The 16,375-nt window shown below is 45.8% G+C and overlaps 1 protein-coding gene across 1 annotated transcript in view; it reads left to right on the top strand.

Moving 5' to 3' along the window:
* Positions 1 to 16,375, top strand: part of ARHGAP35 (Rho GTPase activating protein 35) — a 112,558-nt gene that overhangs the window by 52,712 nt on the left and 43,471 nt on the right. Inside the window, exon 3 of the mRNA XM_087421474.1 lies at positions 4,438 to 4,582. Within this exon, the coding sequence (XP_087277600.1) occupies positions 4,438 to 4,582 (145 nt within the window). The remainder of the gene's footprint in view (positions 1 to 4,437; positions 4,583 to 16,375) is intronic.

Raw genomic sequence — 16,375 nt, 5'->3', positions numbered from 1 at the left:
GGAGCCTGTGATCTAGTGCTGTCAGTGTGGACAACACCTTCTGAGCCCACCTCCTCGCAGCTCAGCTTGAAGCAATATAAGGAAACAGTGGCCCTGGGTATCACTGGAGACTGTTTTTATTCAGCAAATGTGTCGGGTGCCTCTGCACCTCAGGTTTTGGAGCCCTGTCATCTTCCAGGCTGACAGAAGGGGCGCTTCCTACGCTGCCGAGGGTGGGCGTTTCCTTGATGCTCTTTTCTTGTTTCCGAAAAGCCAAGAGGCCAGAGGCAAATTGCAATCACCATTTCTCCCCAGTGCAACACTGGCATAAACTTTTGGTTCATTTCTTTGTCTCCTTTGCCACCTGGTTAGTATCAAAACTAAGAATCAGGCATGTTTTTGAGGAAACTGTGACGTAAAGAACAGTGGACTATCTTATTTATTCAAAAAATATCTCTCCAAAAGGACAAGGTGAAGCTGACTCAGTCCCTTGTTTATGTCAATGGCATTTCATCTCGGAGATAGTTCATGTAGAGGAAAGAACCCCGGGCTTTGGCCTCACAGATCACTGGCCTCTGAGTCCTCGCTCCCTCAGTGTTGGGTGTGAATCTCTGCTAGCCTCTGTTTTCTCATCTGTAAAATGGGCCTAATAACCCTTACCTTGCAGGGTAGCTGTGAGGTTTTAGACAATTGTGCAGAGCAGCTGGCACAGTGTCCTGCACATGACCACTCCCAATTAATCACTATTATTTTCCATTTTTGACTCAGTCAGACTCTAAACTTAGAGGCACAGATGTGTGGATTGTTCTCAGGGCTTGGTTTCCTCTGGCTAGATGCTTTTTCCAGTTCAGCTTGCTAAGTGAGTGCCCCCAAAAGAAGATGGATGTTGGGTGGGTGTGACGCATGTCTGACCGGGGGCTGAGACATCTGGCAGGCCACTCAGAAGAATGGCATTTCCATGTGACATGTGCCCAGGAGCCCTTTAGGTGCCTGATGTGTTGCTGGCCGTCTCAGCAGTCTGGCCCAGCTCTTGGCACGCATCACAGACTCCTGTTTCCTTAGCAGGGAGGGTTAGAGTCAGTCGTGCGAGAATTCCCTGCCTAATTTTGTCCACCCTAGAGAGCCCTCAGTTATTTCAAGGAGGTATTTTGACGTTTTGTAAACTGGAGTTTGTTTCAGCCTTAGAGAGAGAGGATGAATCCATGCATTCACCAAGGGGAGTGATGCTTTTGCTGCAGCTTCCTCTCCGTTTCCGCATTTGTGAGTTGCAGCGCTGAACTAGGTCCTGGGCTCTTTGAGGTGAGAGGGGTGAGAGCTGCTGTCTAATTGAACCTTCTGTCTAATGGCAGACTCTCCTTGACAACAAGTATGGCAGGTTGGTTGCAACCTCTGCTTTGAATACTTGCAGAGCAACCCCTTCCTTTTTAAACAGCTGGGGGGTTTTGTTTTTTAAATTTCTCTCTATATTCGCCAAAATTGCCCCTCTGTGTCTTCCTCATATCTCTCTCGACATGACTCTCTGGAGCCATACAGAACAGCCTGCTCTCTTTCCATGACATAGTCCTGTAGTTCTTTGAAAGTTGCTGTCACACTGCCCCATTCCTCCCTTTTCCTGCTTGAAGCTCCTTGGTATTTTATGTGAGTGGGTCTTTATTACCTTTAGAAGTTCTCCAGATTATCAGTGTACCCTTAATCATGTATTCAGTCATCCATTTATTTATTCTGCTATCCCAAGATAGAAGAAGGCAGTGAACCATAGTGGTTAAGAGCACAGGGTTGGGGCTGGCCCAGTGGCACAGTGGCTATGTTCACGTGCTCCGCTGGCCCAGGGTTCACGGGTTTGGATCCCGGGTGCGGACCTACACACTGCTCATCAAGCCATGCTGTGGCGGTGTCCCATATACAAAGTAAAGGAAGACTGGCACAGATGTTAGCTCAGGGCCAATCTTCCTCACCAAAAAAAAAGAGAGCATAGGCTTTGTAGTCAGACAAAACTGACTTGGGCAAGTAACTGAATTTTTCTGGGACTCAGCTTCTTCATCTGTAAAGTGGGGTTCTTAACACCCACACTCACAGATCTGTTGTGAATCTGGAATGAAATAATGCATATAAAGAACTTAAGCAAGGGTCTGGTACATAGTAAGTATTCAGTTGATGGAGGCTAAATTGTCTAGCTAACTTAGATTGTTAGAACTCACCTCATCATTTTGTTGTAGTACTGAGAAGGTGGAGGAAGTGTCAGATTACAAGTTACTGTCTGTTTACTAGAACTGCGTTTAGAGGCTATATGATGATCAGAAATTGCTTCCTGCGGCTTCTCTTAAAGTTCCATTTTTTATTCCTTAACAACAGTTTATTTGGAAGCCTCACTTGTGTTAGTTTTGACAGGCAAATTCTGCAGGATTGGGATTGGTGAAAAGAATGTCGCCTAAATCCAGATGGTCATCTTTGTATATTCAGAATCTGTAACTGATAGTTAAAACCTAGGGCATTTTTAAGGGAGAGCGTTGCTTGATTCGTTGTTATCTGGTTGCAACAATGTGTAACAATGGGAGCACTCAGGCCCTCTCTTTCCATTAGTAAGGGCAACTGTATACTACTTCCCATAGGTCATACCATTTCACCCTCACAGCCCCCTTGTGAGAAGGGGGCTGTCCCTGAGATGTTAAGTCACTTGACCAAAGTCACAGAACTTGTCCATCCAGATTCAAACCCAGGTCTGTTAGATTTCAAAGCTTAAATTCTTCATTGTACTTCATGTAAGTAGAAGATGGTAGGGAGAGAGTCTGCACTGGTTGAGTTATTTCATGTAAAGATACATCATAAATCATTAATTTGCTTTTCCTTCCTCCTTTGGTAACAGGGCTCAAGTCAGCGCCTGTTTGCCTCACTCTGGCGTCCGTAAAGGGAGATGGCAGCAGCCGCTCCCTGCGACTGAGAGGTCTCTGGTTGGAGGAGGAGGACAGGAGGGGGAGTGGGCGTGTTGCAGTGGAGGGCCGGGCTCGGTGGAGTGCGTGGCTCTTCCCTGGGACCTGGGACCCGGGACCCAGCGGCGTTGCTGTAGTCCTCTGTACGAGATTGGTTAGCGGGCTGGATGAGGAGCCGATTGTCTCGGCCTTTGGGTGGTCGTTTCAGGTCGTGTGAGCCAGCAGCCCAGAAACGGGCCTGTCCCTCTTTCGTGTGCGTTTTCTTCTCAGCTGTCCTTTATTTTGCCACTTGTTTGCACAGGAAGTCCTCAAAGAATCTCAGACTGAACAGGAAGTGATTTGTTCCCACATGAACGGGGTACCAGAAGGAATGAGGATGGGCAGGGTAAGGAAAGGGAATGGTTGACCCTGACCTGGAAGCTAGTTAGTTGCCCCCTTTAGTGGATTTGATGCCGAGATCCCTAAGGACTTCTACGTTTATAGGTTGTGTACATTTGTAAGTACATCTGCCCTTGTCAATTGGTCTCCTTAACTTAGAAATGAAACCGAATTGCTGGAGGTACACCTGGGCCCATTTACCTTGATCCTGTTTGGTTACCCTCCTCTTTAGTAGATATCGTAACATAGGGGCAAAATTTCAGATGTATAGGTGTGGCTTTAGGAAATTTACCATTTGTTTAGAGCATTTTTTTCTCATGTGAGCTTCAAAATGAAAGGATTGAGTAATTTTGGAGCAGAATATCTCAGTAATGTTCATGAGCGTGGGCTTTGGAGACAGGCCCTCCTTGGTTTAAATCCCCAAACTGTCCCTTGCACGTTGTGTCCTTTCGGCATGTGAGACTTTGTTTGGGACTTGCTGGGCGCATAGTAAGCTCTCCAGCAGTTGCTGCTGCTCCTCCTGTGGAGGAAGGCGACTGCTGGGGAAGGAAAGACAAAGGGATTCTCTGATTTGTCACCCCTGAGGAGCTGGTGTTACCCTGTCCTGATGCGCAATCCATTGGAAATTAACCCCAGGCTCACGTATCAAAGGGAATCCTCACTCGGGGCTTTTAGCCCTAGCAGAATTCGTCCCCTGTCTCTTTTCTGGAAAGAGGAAATTATTAGTTTTTGATCCCATCTTTTACCTTTTTTAGGACTTTAGCCATCTTTGAGTGTATAACATCTATTATTCGTGTGGGATGTTTGAAAAACTTCCTGTTTGCAAGTGCAAACAGTGCACCCCTGATAAAGGATGTGGATAGTCATCTCATTGTTATGAAATAAACATGGCCCACTTTGGATAAACACCTTTGTTCTGATAATGCTGTCTCACATTCAAGGTGTGACTGTGTGGCTGCTTGCCAGCATCTTGTGTGATATTTGGAGGCTAGAAAATACAAAATTAGTGGGATGAGAAGTGGGTCTCTTTATCCTGCTTAGAATCTTTCCAGCACTTTCCACACCACTGTGAGTTCCTGTCTGGAAGCTTTACTGATGTTTAAGTGCGTGTTGAGACTCACTTTGTTTTTGTGCTTTCTCTCTTCCTGGACAGAAACCAAAGCCCAAACCCCGGCCATCCATCACGAAGGCAACCTGGGAGAGTAACTATTTTGGGGTGCCCTTAACCACCGTCGTGACTCCAGAGAAGCCAATCCCTGTGTTTATTGAGAGATGCATTGAGTACATTGAAGCCACAGGTAAGAGTGTTCCCTCAGAGCCGATTACAGCTTTCACTGTCTCCAGGATGCTTTCTAGAGGGCTAAGCCATCTGGAGATTCTGGAATCAGCCCTCGTTTAGTGTGAGATGCTTTCTGAGAAGGAGCTGAGCAGTCCTGACAGCTGTCAGACGCGTGGATCCTCCATCTTCACGTGGTTTTGAGGCTGTTGTGCGGGATTTATTAGACCTTTCAGTATGCGGGAGCATCCTGTTCTCAGGACTGCACTTGGGGCTGGTCTAGTACCATCTCTGTGCTCCCCAGTGCCCTGTCACAGCATGCAGCCTGTTTGTGTCCCTTGCAGAGCGGTCGGCTCCTAGAGGGCAGGGAAAGGGTTTTATTTATCATCGTGTCCTTAGCTCTATACTGGACACAAAATGCTAATACAGTTTGGTTTAATAAAATGAATGAGTAGTTGTAACTGTTACAGTCCTTGGCCGGTGATCAGGTGCCTGAGATTCACGTATTGATAGAATTTTTTTCCTGAGGTAACAGATCAGCTAGGATGCTTGGATGTCTTCTGGTCAAGCAGCTGCATTTCAGCTCCACTGACAACTTGGTGTTATCACCAAGGCCGCTGTCTTAAAATTTTCTGCGTTGTTCTTGAAGTGACAAAATTTTACCTGTGTTAAAAACATTTATTTCGTTCATTTAGAGTTCCCATACCGTGTCTCTTTGGCCTCTCTTTTGAAACCTCTGGAGCTTCCAGTTTCATGCCATTGTTTCCCTTGATTTTCTCCTGGATGCTTTGAAAGCTGATGAGTTTTGAGGAGAAGATGGTAGCAGGCACATTGTTATGTGGATTCTTGAGCATTAATAGTTGAGCTCAAGAATATAGGCTTAAACTAATTTTAAACCCAGGTAGGGATTATAGCTGTCCTATATGTTCTTTCTCGTTCCAGTGCCATCTGTAATGATGTTAAGTATTGCGTGGTGTGGACAGGCTCTCCTCGTCATTTCGGCAGCGTCACATTATGCTGCGTGAGGGTGTTAATGTTTACTTAGGAGCTGCCAAATCAGGGAAGATAGGTTTCAAGTTGAAGCCCGCTGAAGACTTTGTAGTTATTTCCAGGGTTTTCTCTGCAGCACACCAGGGTTGAATCACAGTAAGCACTTTGCATGATCATAGCAGATCGCAGCCTTGTTGAGTCCATTCTGTCACCAAAGCCTCTCCTCAGTGCCCATCTTTCGGACACTGGTTTTATATCAGTTTCTTCCTGACACCTCTCCCTTGGACGAGGAGAACATCTGCACAGAGATTCCTTTGGAGTAATGGAAGCCTCTCCTTGTTGACCCAGCTCTTCAGAGAGTTTGTGTCATTTGTGGCGGGGGCTGGGGGAGGGAGCACTTTTTTCCTTAACTTTTTATTTTGAAATTGTTTCAGATTTGTAGGGAAGTTACAGAAATTATAAGTTGTAACAAATTGAAAGTTACAGAAATTCCCAGGTTTCCTAAATGTTAACATTTTATCACATTCCTTGTATCATTCTATATATTTGTATCTTCTTTCTGAAAGGTTTGAAAGTTGCAGATATGGTGCACCTTTACTTCTAAATACTTCAGTGGGTATTTCCTAAAGCATTCTCTTACGGAACCACCATGCAATTATCAAAATTAGGACATTAACATTGGCCCAGTACTAACCTATCTAATCTGTAGACGTTTTCATTTCATCACTTGTTGTTAACGTCCTTTATAGCAAAACAAAACTTTTTGGGGCAGGAGCTAATCTTAGACCACATGTTGCATTTAGTTGTCAAGTCTCTTTAGTCTCCTTTCATCTAGAACAGTTCAGTCTGTTTTTCATGGCCTTAATAGTTTTAAAGAATACAGATCAGCTATTTCGTAGGATATTCCTCAAGTTAGGGTTTTTTTTGACGTTTCCTCATGGATAGATTCATATTTGCACTTTTGGCAGAAATAGCAAGGAAGCGATACTGTGTCCTTCTTGGTGCATCACACCAGGTGGCATACAATGTTGATTTGTTCCATCACTGGAGATGTTCCCTTTGATCCCTTGATTAAGGTGTTGGCGTCTGCCATGCTTCTCCAGTGTAAAGCTGCTCTTTTCCCCTTTGTATGAATAAGTACTTTGTAGGGAGATGCTTGGAGACTGTGTATCTGCTCTCTCCTGATACTTTCGCCCCCTAGTTTTAGCATCCATTGATGATTCTTGCTTGAGACCGTGATCACCATAGTTTTTCTAACTCTCTAGTTCCTTCTGCATTTCTGAACTGGGATTCTCCTCTCTGGGGAGCTTTCCCTTCTCAGGGGGAGCCTTTTTGAGCAGCCTCCCCTAGTGGCTCACCTGTAGTAGCTTGAATGTACCCACAAGCCCTCTTTCCTAGCACATCAGTGGTTTTGACCTACCCACCCACCTCACTTCTCTCACTCTTAGACTGTGATTAGCGTTTTTTACGTCCAATGACACAATTATAGCTCTCTTCGCCTTTCTACTTGTGAATCCTTTCAGGTGTGAAGACCTCTTCAGCCCTGCCCCCAGGCCACCACCAGCCACTGCCACACCGCTGCTTCCATAAAGCTCTGTTAGATTGCACCACTGTCCACCCTGTCACCGGAACGCTTGGCGCTTCAGGATCATCTCTGACTCATCTAATCACTTCCCACGTCTGTCTCTTCTACTTCGTCTTCTCTTGGCTCTGTTCCCTCTGCTTCATTTCCGCTGCCCCACCATCACCCTCCTCAGTCCATCCTGACTGTGTGGCAGTTCCTCTGCTAAAAACCTCTTCTTGCTTCCTCAGTGCCTACCACACTCAGAAGCTGGCCACACTCTCGACTCCTCCCTCCCATATGCAGTACCATTATGTTGTGGTCGTCTGCCTGCCTTCCTCCCCCCTTTCCTCTTTCTCTCCCTCCCTTCGTTCTTCCTTTTCTCTCCTCCTCCCTTCTTTCTGTTTTATACTACTGCAGGCAGCAGTTTTAAAATTGTTTTACAAGGATACAAACATTATATTAGAAGGACATGGACCAAGCAGAATTTCTTTGTATTGCCCTGCTTTGCCTATGCTCTTCATGTGGTTTGAAATGTGTCCCACATTCCTCCTTGCCTCCGGAACTTGTCCTCATTCCTTGACTCCCCCACCCCCAGTAGCACTTTGAATGTAACCTCTCTCCCTCGTAGTTGTTCTCAGACACATTTCCACTTCCTGAGAACAGGATTCTCTGTTTTCCTTGTCTCCCGAGAGCCTGGCACACAGTATACATTAATTGTTGATTGAATGAGTGGTTTCAATCTAGAATACCTTAATTCCATTGTTTTCTTCTTCTTTCTTTTATCCTTTTAAATTTTGGTCATATACTTCCCTTAGTTGGCATTAGTTTGTACTTTTATAGAATTTCAGGAAAAAAATTAAACCTGATATCTGTGAGCTTTAGTGTGTAATTGGGGGGTTGTCTTTTATAGTCTATTTGCTAAAAGAACTTTTTTCCCTCTGTGTAAAATTAAAGCATGTTCATTGTAGAAATTCAACAAGAGGCAAAAACTGAAAAAGAATTTAAAGATTCATTGACCCTCCACTTAGTGAAAACCACTGTTAATGATTTGAGATATTTCTCTGCATATGTATATAGGTTTTTACTTTTACGTAATGCAGACTGTGTGGTGTGATAGTTCTCAGAACTTTTTGAGCATAACTCACTTAGATGAGGCACAAGAGCCCTGAGTTCACCAGCTCACCTCTCTTGTTTTCCTGCAGAAAAAGCATTCAGCAACCAAGAGTTAACCTTGGAGGACGATTTTGTGAGAACCACTGCTTGTTAAATTAGACACTGTTTTGTGAGCCTGTTCCTCTGTCATTAAATACTCTGTGAAAATATGACATTTAATTGCTGCATAGTGTTCCGTTCAATGGCTGTATCACAGATTATTTAACCACGGCCCTGTTGTTGGGCGCATGGACCATTTTCTCCTGATGTACTTAAAATAAAGGCAGATTGGCTCAGAGAGGCATTTTGGAATAGTGACAGAGTTTCGGATGTGCAGTTAAACCGGGGTTAGAATCTTTCTTCTGCCATTTTCTCATCTGTGGGCTGAGGGTGAAGACAGGACGGGCCTCCGTGAGGGTTTGGGGAGACCTGCGCGGAAGGCCCTGAGCGCGGCGCCTGGGACACCGAGGGGCTTGTGCGTGCTGTGCTGGTGCTGCTGTTATCTTCGCTCCCGGTGCGGGTGGTCTTCTCTGTTGCCTCTCGGACTTTACCATTCATTGTAAATATCCATGATTTTTTTTCTTTTCTCCCCAACTTTTACATTCGTAAATGGTAAAACCCATTGAAAAGTTGAAAGAGTGGTGCAGTGATCAGCCGGTATTCACCAGTGATTAACATTTTGCCACATTTGCCCTTTCTCCCCCTAATTTTTATTGTTGTTAAACCATTTGAAAATAAGCTGCAAACACCATATCACTTGACTCCTAAAAGTCTCAGCATATATCCCTAAGGACCTCCTCCTCCATAACTGCAATAACATATCACTTTAAGAAATATGAGCATTAATTCAATAATATTTCATATACAGTCTATATTTACTCAGTTGACTTAAAACTGAGTCTCTTACAGCTAAGTTTTTTGTTCCAGGATCCAATCAATATTCACAGTGCGTTTGACTATTGTCTCCTTAAGCCCTTTTAGTCCAGAACTGAGGTCTTTGCCTTTTTGTAAATTTTTTATTTTAATGATGCCCTTTTTTGAAGAGTATAGACAGTTGTCTTGTAGAGTGTGCCCTTGCGTAATATGCTGTCTGTATCTCTCCGTCATCCCTAGCCCCCTTCTGACAGCACCTGTAGCCACCTCATCCTGTGGCTCCTGTCTGAGCAGAGGGCCAGGCCTGATGACGCGGTGGATGGGGCGCAGAACTGCTGCCTCCCTCCCTGGACAGAGCACGGCTGTGAATTGGGCAGAGGGGCTCTGTATGATTTTGTTGAATGATAGAAGGAATTATGGATTAGGTTTTTTTCCCAGGTCTGACTAACTCATACTGAACTTGGCCTTTTTTTTTTTTTTTTTTTTTTTGGTGAGGAAGATCAGCCCTGAGCTAACATCCATGCTAATCTTCCTCTTTTTGCTGAGGAAGACCGGCTGTGAGCTAACATCTATTGCCAGTCCTCCTTTTTCTTCCCCAAAGCCCCAGTAGATAGTTGTATGTCATAGTTGCACATCCTTCTAGTTGCTGTATGTGGGACGCGGCCTCAGCATGGCCGGAGAAGCGGTGCGTCGGTGCGCGCCTGGGATCCGAACCCGGGCCGCCAATAGAGGAGCGCACGCACTTAACCGCTAAGCCACAGGGCCGGCCCATGAACTTGGCCTTTTCTTAGGGAAAATGTGTGCTCCACCTGAGCTCCCCATCCCATCTGCCCCTCTCTTGCTCATGGCAGAAATGGCTGTGTGACCCCAGTTTCCACGTGGTGATCCAGGCAGTCGATTCTAGCCGATTGATTGGAGGCGATACTCCAGATGAAACTTGTTTGTCAGCCCTGCCCCAAACAGTTCTAAGTCAAAAGTCATTGTGCCCCTGTTTTGTGTCTGTCTCATATACCTTGGCACTTTGCTTGTCCTGGCAAATAAATAAAATATTACATCATTACTTTCAAGGGCAGAGCTTGGGAGTTTACATTCCTACCAGCCTGTGATGGGAAAGAAACCCAGCACCCCTCTCTTTGCATGCCTCAGGGCCTGTGTTGCTCCCCACCTGCCACTTCACAGCCAGTGTCACCGCCAGCGGCAATGTAGAGAACAAACTAACCAACCCAGAACCTTGTGGTGGAGAGGGAGTGGCGTGACCATTGTGAATTGGGACAACTTGAACCATCCCATCACCTTACAAATATTTTTTCTAATTACAAGAGTAATATACTTGCTCACTGTAAAGAATGTAGTCATTGTAAATACAGATAGATGTTATGTAGATATGTCACAGGAAGTGAAAGTCCCTTATAACCCCAGCTCCGGAAGTAATCTGCATTAATAGTTGGATTGTGGTTTCTGCTGATACTACCCCTCGGAACGTTTAAAAACATGAGCTCCTGTACATGCTGTTCTGCAGCTTGGTTTCTGTTTGGTTTAATTTAATGCTATATATACTTTGGGTATCATCTTTTTAATGCCATGAGATGGCATAAAACGCAGGCCAACTGCGTTTTACCCGTTGACCTGAGAGAGGGTGGCAAGAGTTGAGATTTGAGGGATGTCTCTGGGGGTGCAGGGAGAGCAGGTGCAGGGAGAGCAGCTTTGTTTGCAGCCCACGCCACCTTCCAGAGGTGGCCCGTAGCATGTTCCTGTGCCTGCCGTGTCCCCTCCCCATAGTTCGTGAGTGGGAACTCCTCCTAAGCACAGGTCACAAGGAGAGGATCATGCCTTCTCGCCTCCGAGTGTCCTGCTCCCGCTCCCGATTAGCAGGACTCTATTGGAGCTCCTCCCCCGTGTCTGTAGGTTAGCTCACAGCCTCGGGGTGGAGACTGGTTCTGGTTTGCACCTGTCTTTTTCCCTGAGCTTTCTGACCACTTCATTTACCCTCATTTCATATTTCCTAAAATTGGAATGTGGTCGAGAAGGGGCCGGTAGGTAGAAGAGCTTTGGGGTTGCTGTGCAGGTACTCTTAGCCCAGCCCAGGCCCAGGGACAGCCTGTGTGCTCATAGGATGTCAGATTCTCGCTCTGTCAGCCCCGGTTACTTGGGCGGGCTGGAAGAGAGCCTGGAACTACTGCAGCTGCTCTGGGGTCACCACCAAGGAGGGGGTACTGGGCGTCAGACTGACATTATATTTCTGGCTAGGATGCTTTTTTCTTCCAGTTTTCATTCACCTGTAAAATTGGTCGGGGCAATGGAGTCACTGCTCCCCTTATATAGCAGTGGACTCCTGAGTGAAATAGAACATTGGCCATGCTAATCCGAGCTCTCTGCTGCTCGGCAAGACGTAGGAATATTCAGTTCTGTCCAGAGTTTGTCTCCCTGGAGTCAGGGTGAGGACTTACTGTTGGAGCCTGGAATAATTTCTCAAGATAAGTGCGCTGTCTTTACACCTCACTGTGGTCACAAAACTAAGGCTTTAAATCCCAGGTTTCTGGGCCGGTTTTGAGTCAAGGTGTCCCTCCCACAGTTGGGGAAATATCCATGTTTTATAGCATAGAAACCCCCTGAGGGAGCTTCCGAGTGTCAACCCTCCCCATCCCAGAAGTCTGGTTTCCTGGAGACTGAAGGCCGGTGCCCTGCTCACCTGGGCTCTGCTGCACGTGTGACCCAGGCCCACAACCTCCCTTGTCAGCTGTTTAACTAAAAAGAGCATTCTCTGGGAATGATTTCTTTGTATAATGAGATCAAACCTCCTTGCTCCCTCTTTCTGTGGTTTTTAACCTTTTTCTCTTGGCATTCGGAGGGGGCAGGGTGACAGTAGCAAAAACGATTTCCCATCCAGCAGTCCTTTCCTTCATTGCTTTGCTTACTGAGAGGCGAGCCGTCCCCAGCACTTGTAGCACGTGCTGCAGAGGGCTGCGAAAACGAGTTGTTCCCAGGGAAAAGCCGTTTGTTCGGGCAGAAGGCCCCTCTTTTACATCGTGAATTATAATGTATTCAGACTATACCGTACAAATAACTGGTAGGCCATGGTTTTGTTAGTGCGTCTTAATTTCAGTGAGTCCCTGTGGAATGAAAAATTCCCTGTAGTCAAGGGAGCCTGGCAGCTGTTTAAAATAATAATGCCAAAGATGGTTTGCCATCGCGTTAACTCTCTCCATTTTCTATTCCTGACACATTTATTGAGTGCTTGCTGTGATGCAGGCATTGTGCTGGGCACTTCGTGTATATGATCTCATTTCACAAGAGATTGTTTTGTTGCTCTGAGAACCCAGATGTTCTGGGAAGCTGGCCCTTGAGAGGGGGTCAGAGTACATCGAGGTGTTTTATCACTGTAGGGAGGATCTCAGTGTCTAAGTGCAGCGTTAGCCTGGCTGGAGAGAAGGTGGCAGCATTTATATTCTCTTCTCTTCTCTCTTGGGAGGAATCCTACACAAAACCTGGTGACAGAATCGGGGCTCTGCCTTTCAGGGCAGCACCTACCTGGGCACAATATTGACCCTGAAATTCATGTTTATTTTCAAAGTGCTTTGCTAGAGGGCCTAGAATTGAGCCACACAACCCTGCGTGGGGGTTTCGGTGCCTGCACTTAGCAGGCTGTGTCATGCAAGAGGGGCCGTTTTTTATTTGCCTTCCAGGGACACTGTTCCCTGATGGGCAGCAGAATCAGGTCAAGCTTGACCTCTCATCTCTGGTTGAGTGGGAAAACGCAGGAGACAGCACCAAATGGTTGTAAAGACAGAAACTTTCTGATAAGTCGTTAGTAGGTCTAAAAATATTTAGCTTACTCTCTTTTTTGGGGAGCGTTTGTGTGGCAGATTTCATTCATTCAACAGATATTTATTGAATATTTATGTTAACTAAGCACTACTATGTGCCAGACACTGTGTTGAACTAAAGTTGTCCCCATCATGTCCAGGGGTGGGGGAGACAGGCATACTCACACAAATGCGTAATGAATTCAGGCAGGGAACGTGATTGGATTTAAAGTCACGGGGGAATAAAACAACTAACAAGACCAAGTGAGGACATGGAGCAGTTAGAACCCTCGCACACTGCTGTCGGGAATGTAAAAGGGTAGACTCACTGTGGAAAACTCTTTGGCAGTTTATTAAAAAGTTAAACATATTTATTCCACTCCTAGGTGTTTGCCCAAGAGAAATGAAAACATGTTCACACAAAGACTTGTACTCAACTGTTTCTAGCAGCTTTGTTCATGAGAGCCCCAAACTGCAGACCATCCAATGTCCATCAACAGGTGAATGAACCAACTGGTCCATCTGTCCACGACTCAGGGGCCAAAAGGGATGCATCACTGCTACATGCAGCAGTGTGGTTGAAGCTCAGAATCCCTCTCTGCTGAGAGTGATAGCAGACAGACACAAAAGACTACAAATTATGAGTCCATTTATATACAGCTCTGGACAGTGCACACTAGTCTGTCGTGACGGCAGGCAGGTCAGTGGTTGCCTGGGGGCTGGGAGTGGCAGGAAGAACTGATTGCAGAGGGGCGAGGGAAGACTTGTGGAGGTGGTGGAAATGTTCCGCATCTTGCTTGTAGTGATGATTTCACTCAGGTATACATATTTCAAAATTATCAAATTGTACACTTGAAATGGATACAGTTTATTGTATATAAATTATGCTCAATAAGTTGATTTTTAAGAATGAAAAAAAATCATTGGGGAAATGGTTTGAGGGCACTTGGTATTAACATGGTCTCAAAATAACACCCAACGCATTAATTACTAATTACAAAGGGGAAGTGTATCTTTATAATGGAGAAATCTGGGGGTTACCACCTTAAAGTGGTCAGACCTGGCACCCCCACCAGCAGTTCAACCTAACGTGTGCCTCCTTGCCAGAAATATTTAATCTGAATCTTATCATGAGGAAACAATCAGACAAATCGAGAATGTGTTACAGTTTACAAGATAACTCGCCTGGACTTATAAAAAAGTACCATGAAAAAGAAAAAAGATTGGGGGCCTAATGCAGCTTCTACATTTATGACGTGACCTCCTTCCTGTTCAGGTAGCCAGGTGGTGAGTCCGTGAGCTTTGGAATCCTGACTTTCCTACGCAGTAGCTGGTCGACTCTAGACAAGGTCCTTAACCTGTCTCAGCCTCGTGTTCCTGTTTCTTTAAAGGGAGTTTGTGAGAATTAAATGAAATCCTGCTTGTCATGTTCTAGCATAGTGCCTAGCCCTTAGTTGTCACTCAGTTGATCTTAGCCTTTGGTCTGGTGGCTCTTGTCACTGATTTGCTGTGGTTGTGGAAATCCAAGCAGGACGTCTCCCCAGAACAGTAATGGGTGAGATTGGACAATGTCTGTCAGCAGTTTTTAAAAACTTCTCCTTGAAGTATAGCACCCATTAAGAAAAGTGCACCCATCATAAGTACAGCTCAGTGAATAGCCACAAACTGAACACACCTGTGTCACCAGTACCCAGACCAAGACACAGAAGATGACCAACCCCCTCACCCCACCCTGTAACCTCTTACCAGGGAAAACCACTATCCTGGTTTCTAACAGTTATAGAATAGTTTGTCTGCTTTTGTACTTTAAAAATGGACTTATATCAAGGGGCCGGCCTGGTGGCGTAGCAAAATTTCGTGCCCTCTGCTTCGGCAGCCCAGGGTTTGCAGGTTTGGATCCCGGGTGTAGACCTACACACTGCTCGTCAAGCCATGCTGTGGCAGCGTCCCACATACAAAATAGAGGGAGATGGGCACAGATGTTAGCTCAGGGCTAATCTTCCTCACCAAATAAAGAAAAGATTTGCGCAAAATAAAATTAAAAAAAAAGAGACTCCTATCAAATGCACAGTTTTGGTTTGGCTTCTTTCATTCACTGTTATGTCTGTGATATTCATGCATGGTTGAGTGCATAAATTCAGCCATGGTTGTGTGTGATTGTAGGTCATTCATTCTCGTTGCTGTATACTATTCTGTCATGTGAATAACCCACAATTGACTTATTCATTTGACTCTTCATGGACGTTTCGGCACTTTCCAGTTTGGGGCTATTATGAATAACGCTGCTGTGAACATTCTTGTACAGGAATTTTGTTGCATGTCTGTACTCATATGCTTCGAGTATATACCCAGGAGTGAGGCAGTTTTTAATAATTAATTTTAGCATGTTGAACATGATAGTTTAAAAGATGTCTTGAAGCACATACCAGTCCCTGAAGGGGTAGTAATCTGTGAGCCTGAGAGCTGAAGCGGTAATGGGGTCTCTGTGCTCCCTATTTATGGCTTTGTGTTTCATATCTTGTGAGGGGTCAAGATGGTTCTTGCAGGGTGTGTGTGGGTACACAAAGCCGTGTCACCCATTCTTTTAGCAGCTGGCTCGTTCCCATTTGCAGAGTGTGCCTGGCTGGAGCAACCTTGAATTCTTATAATACCTTGTGGTGTAGCTCTTTTCTTTGCTGGGGCTCTCCTTGTGGTCTCCAATTGAGGCTGTGGTTAGCACAGATCTTGATAACCCCGTGGCTTTTACTTGCAGGGCCATTGTAGGGCATTGCTCTCTGATGAAATTTTGGCCATTTGTAGCACAAATAAGTAGGTGTTCTTATTGACCCCTCCCAGTGAGACTCCAAGATGAAAGGGTCAGCGCTGCGGGCAATTTGCGAGGGGAGGAAGGGTGGGGAAGCGAGGCTCTTACCCCCCTGTCTCTGAGGGCGAGCACCAAGCCCTGCAGCCGTGGCCTGAGGGCTGTGGCTGTAGATCAGCTTGTCTGCATCATTTGCAGGTCAAAGGTGGCCCTCAGCTCCTCTGCGCCAGTGGAAGCCCTCTATGAAAATGGTCTTTGACAGAACGCTGAGAGCTGTGACCTTCCTCCCGATTTAGCTCATTTGCCTGGGTAAATGAGCAAAGTGCTTTCTGCGTGGCAGATTTAAATTTCACCACTAATTGAGGGTAGCATCTTTAGGGAGAATCGCTTGCTATTAGATCAGAGGCCTTTGGGAGACAGCCTGGCAACAAACACATCAGGGCAGATGAAGGCGGTGGGGAGACGGGGTGAGGACAGAGTGCAGTTGTTATTAGTAACTGGGGGACAGCCCCAGAGAAGCCAACTGAGGACTTTTGCCATGTGCCCGCAGGGACCATGCGTATGTGCACTTACATGTTAGGTGTGTTTGGGTGGCCTTTCTTCCCTTTTTTTCTTGCTCCTGAGTAATCTGTA

The sequence above is a fragment of the Ceratotherium simum genome, chromosome 33 (genome assembly GCF_057802395.1).
Source record: "Ceratotherium simum simum isolate JZ-2026a chromosome 33, ASM5780239v1, whole genome shotgun sequence".
NCBI lineage: Eukaryota > Metazoa > Chordata > Mammalia > Perissodactyla > Rhinocerotidae > Ceratotherium > Ceratotherium simum.
This window is presented reverse-complemented; position numbering and strand designations above follow the sequence as displayed.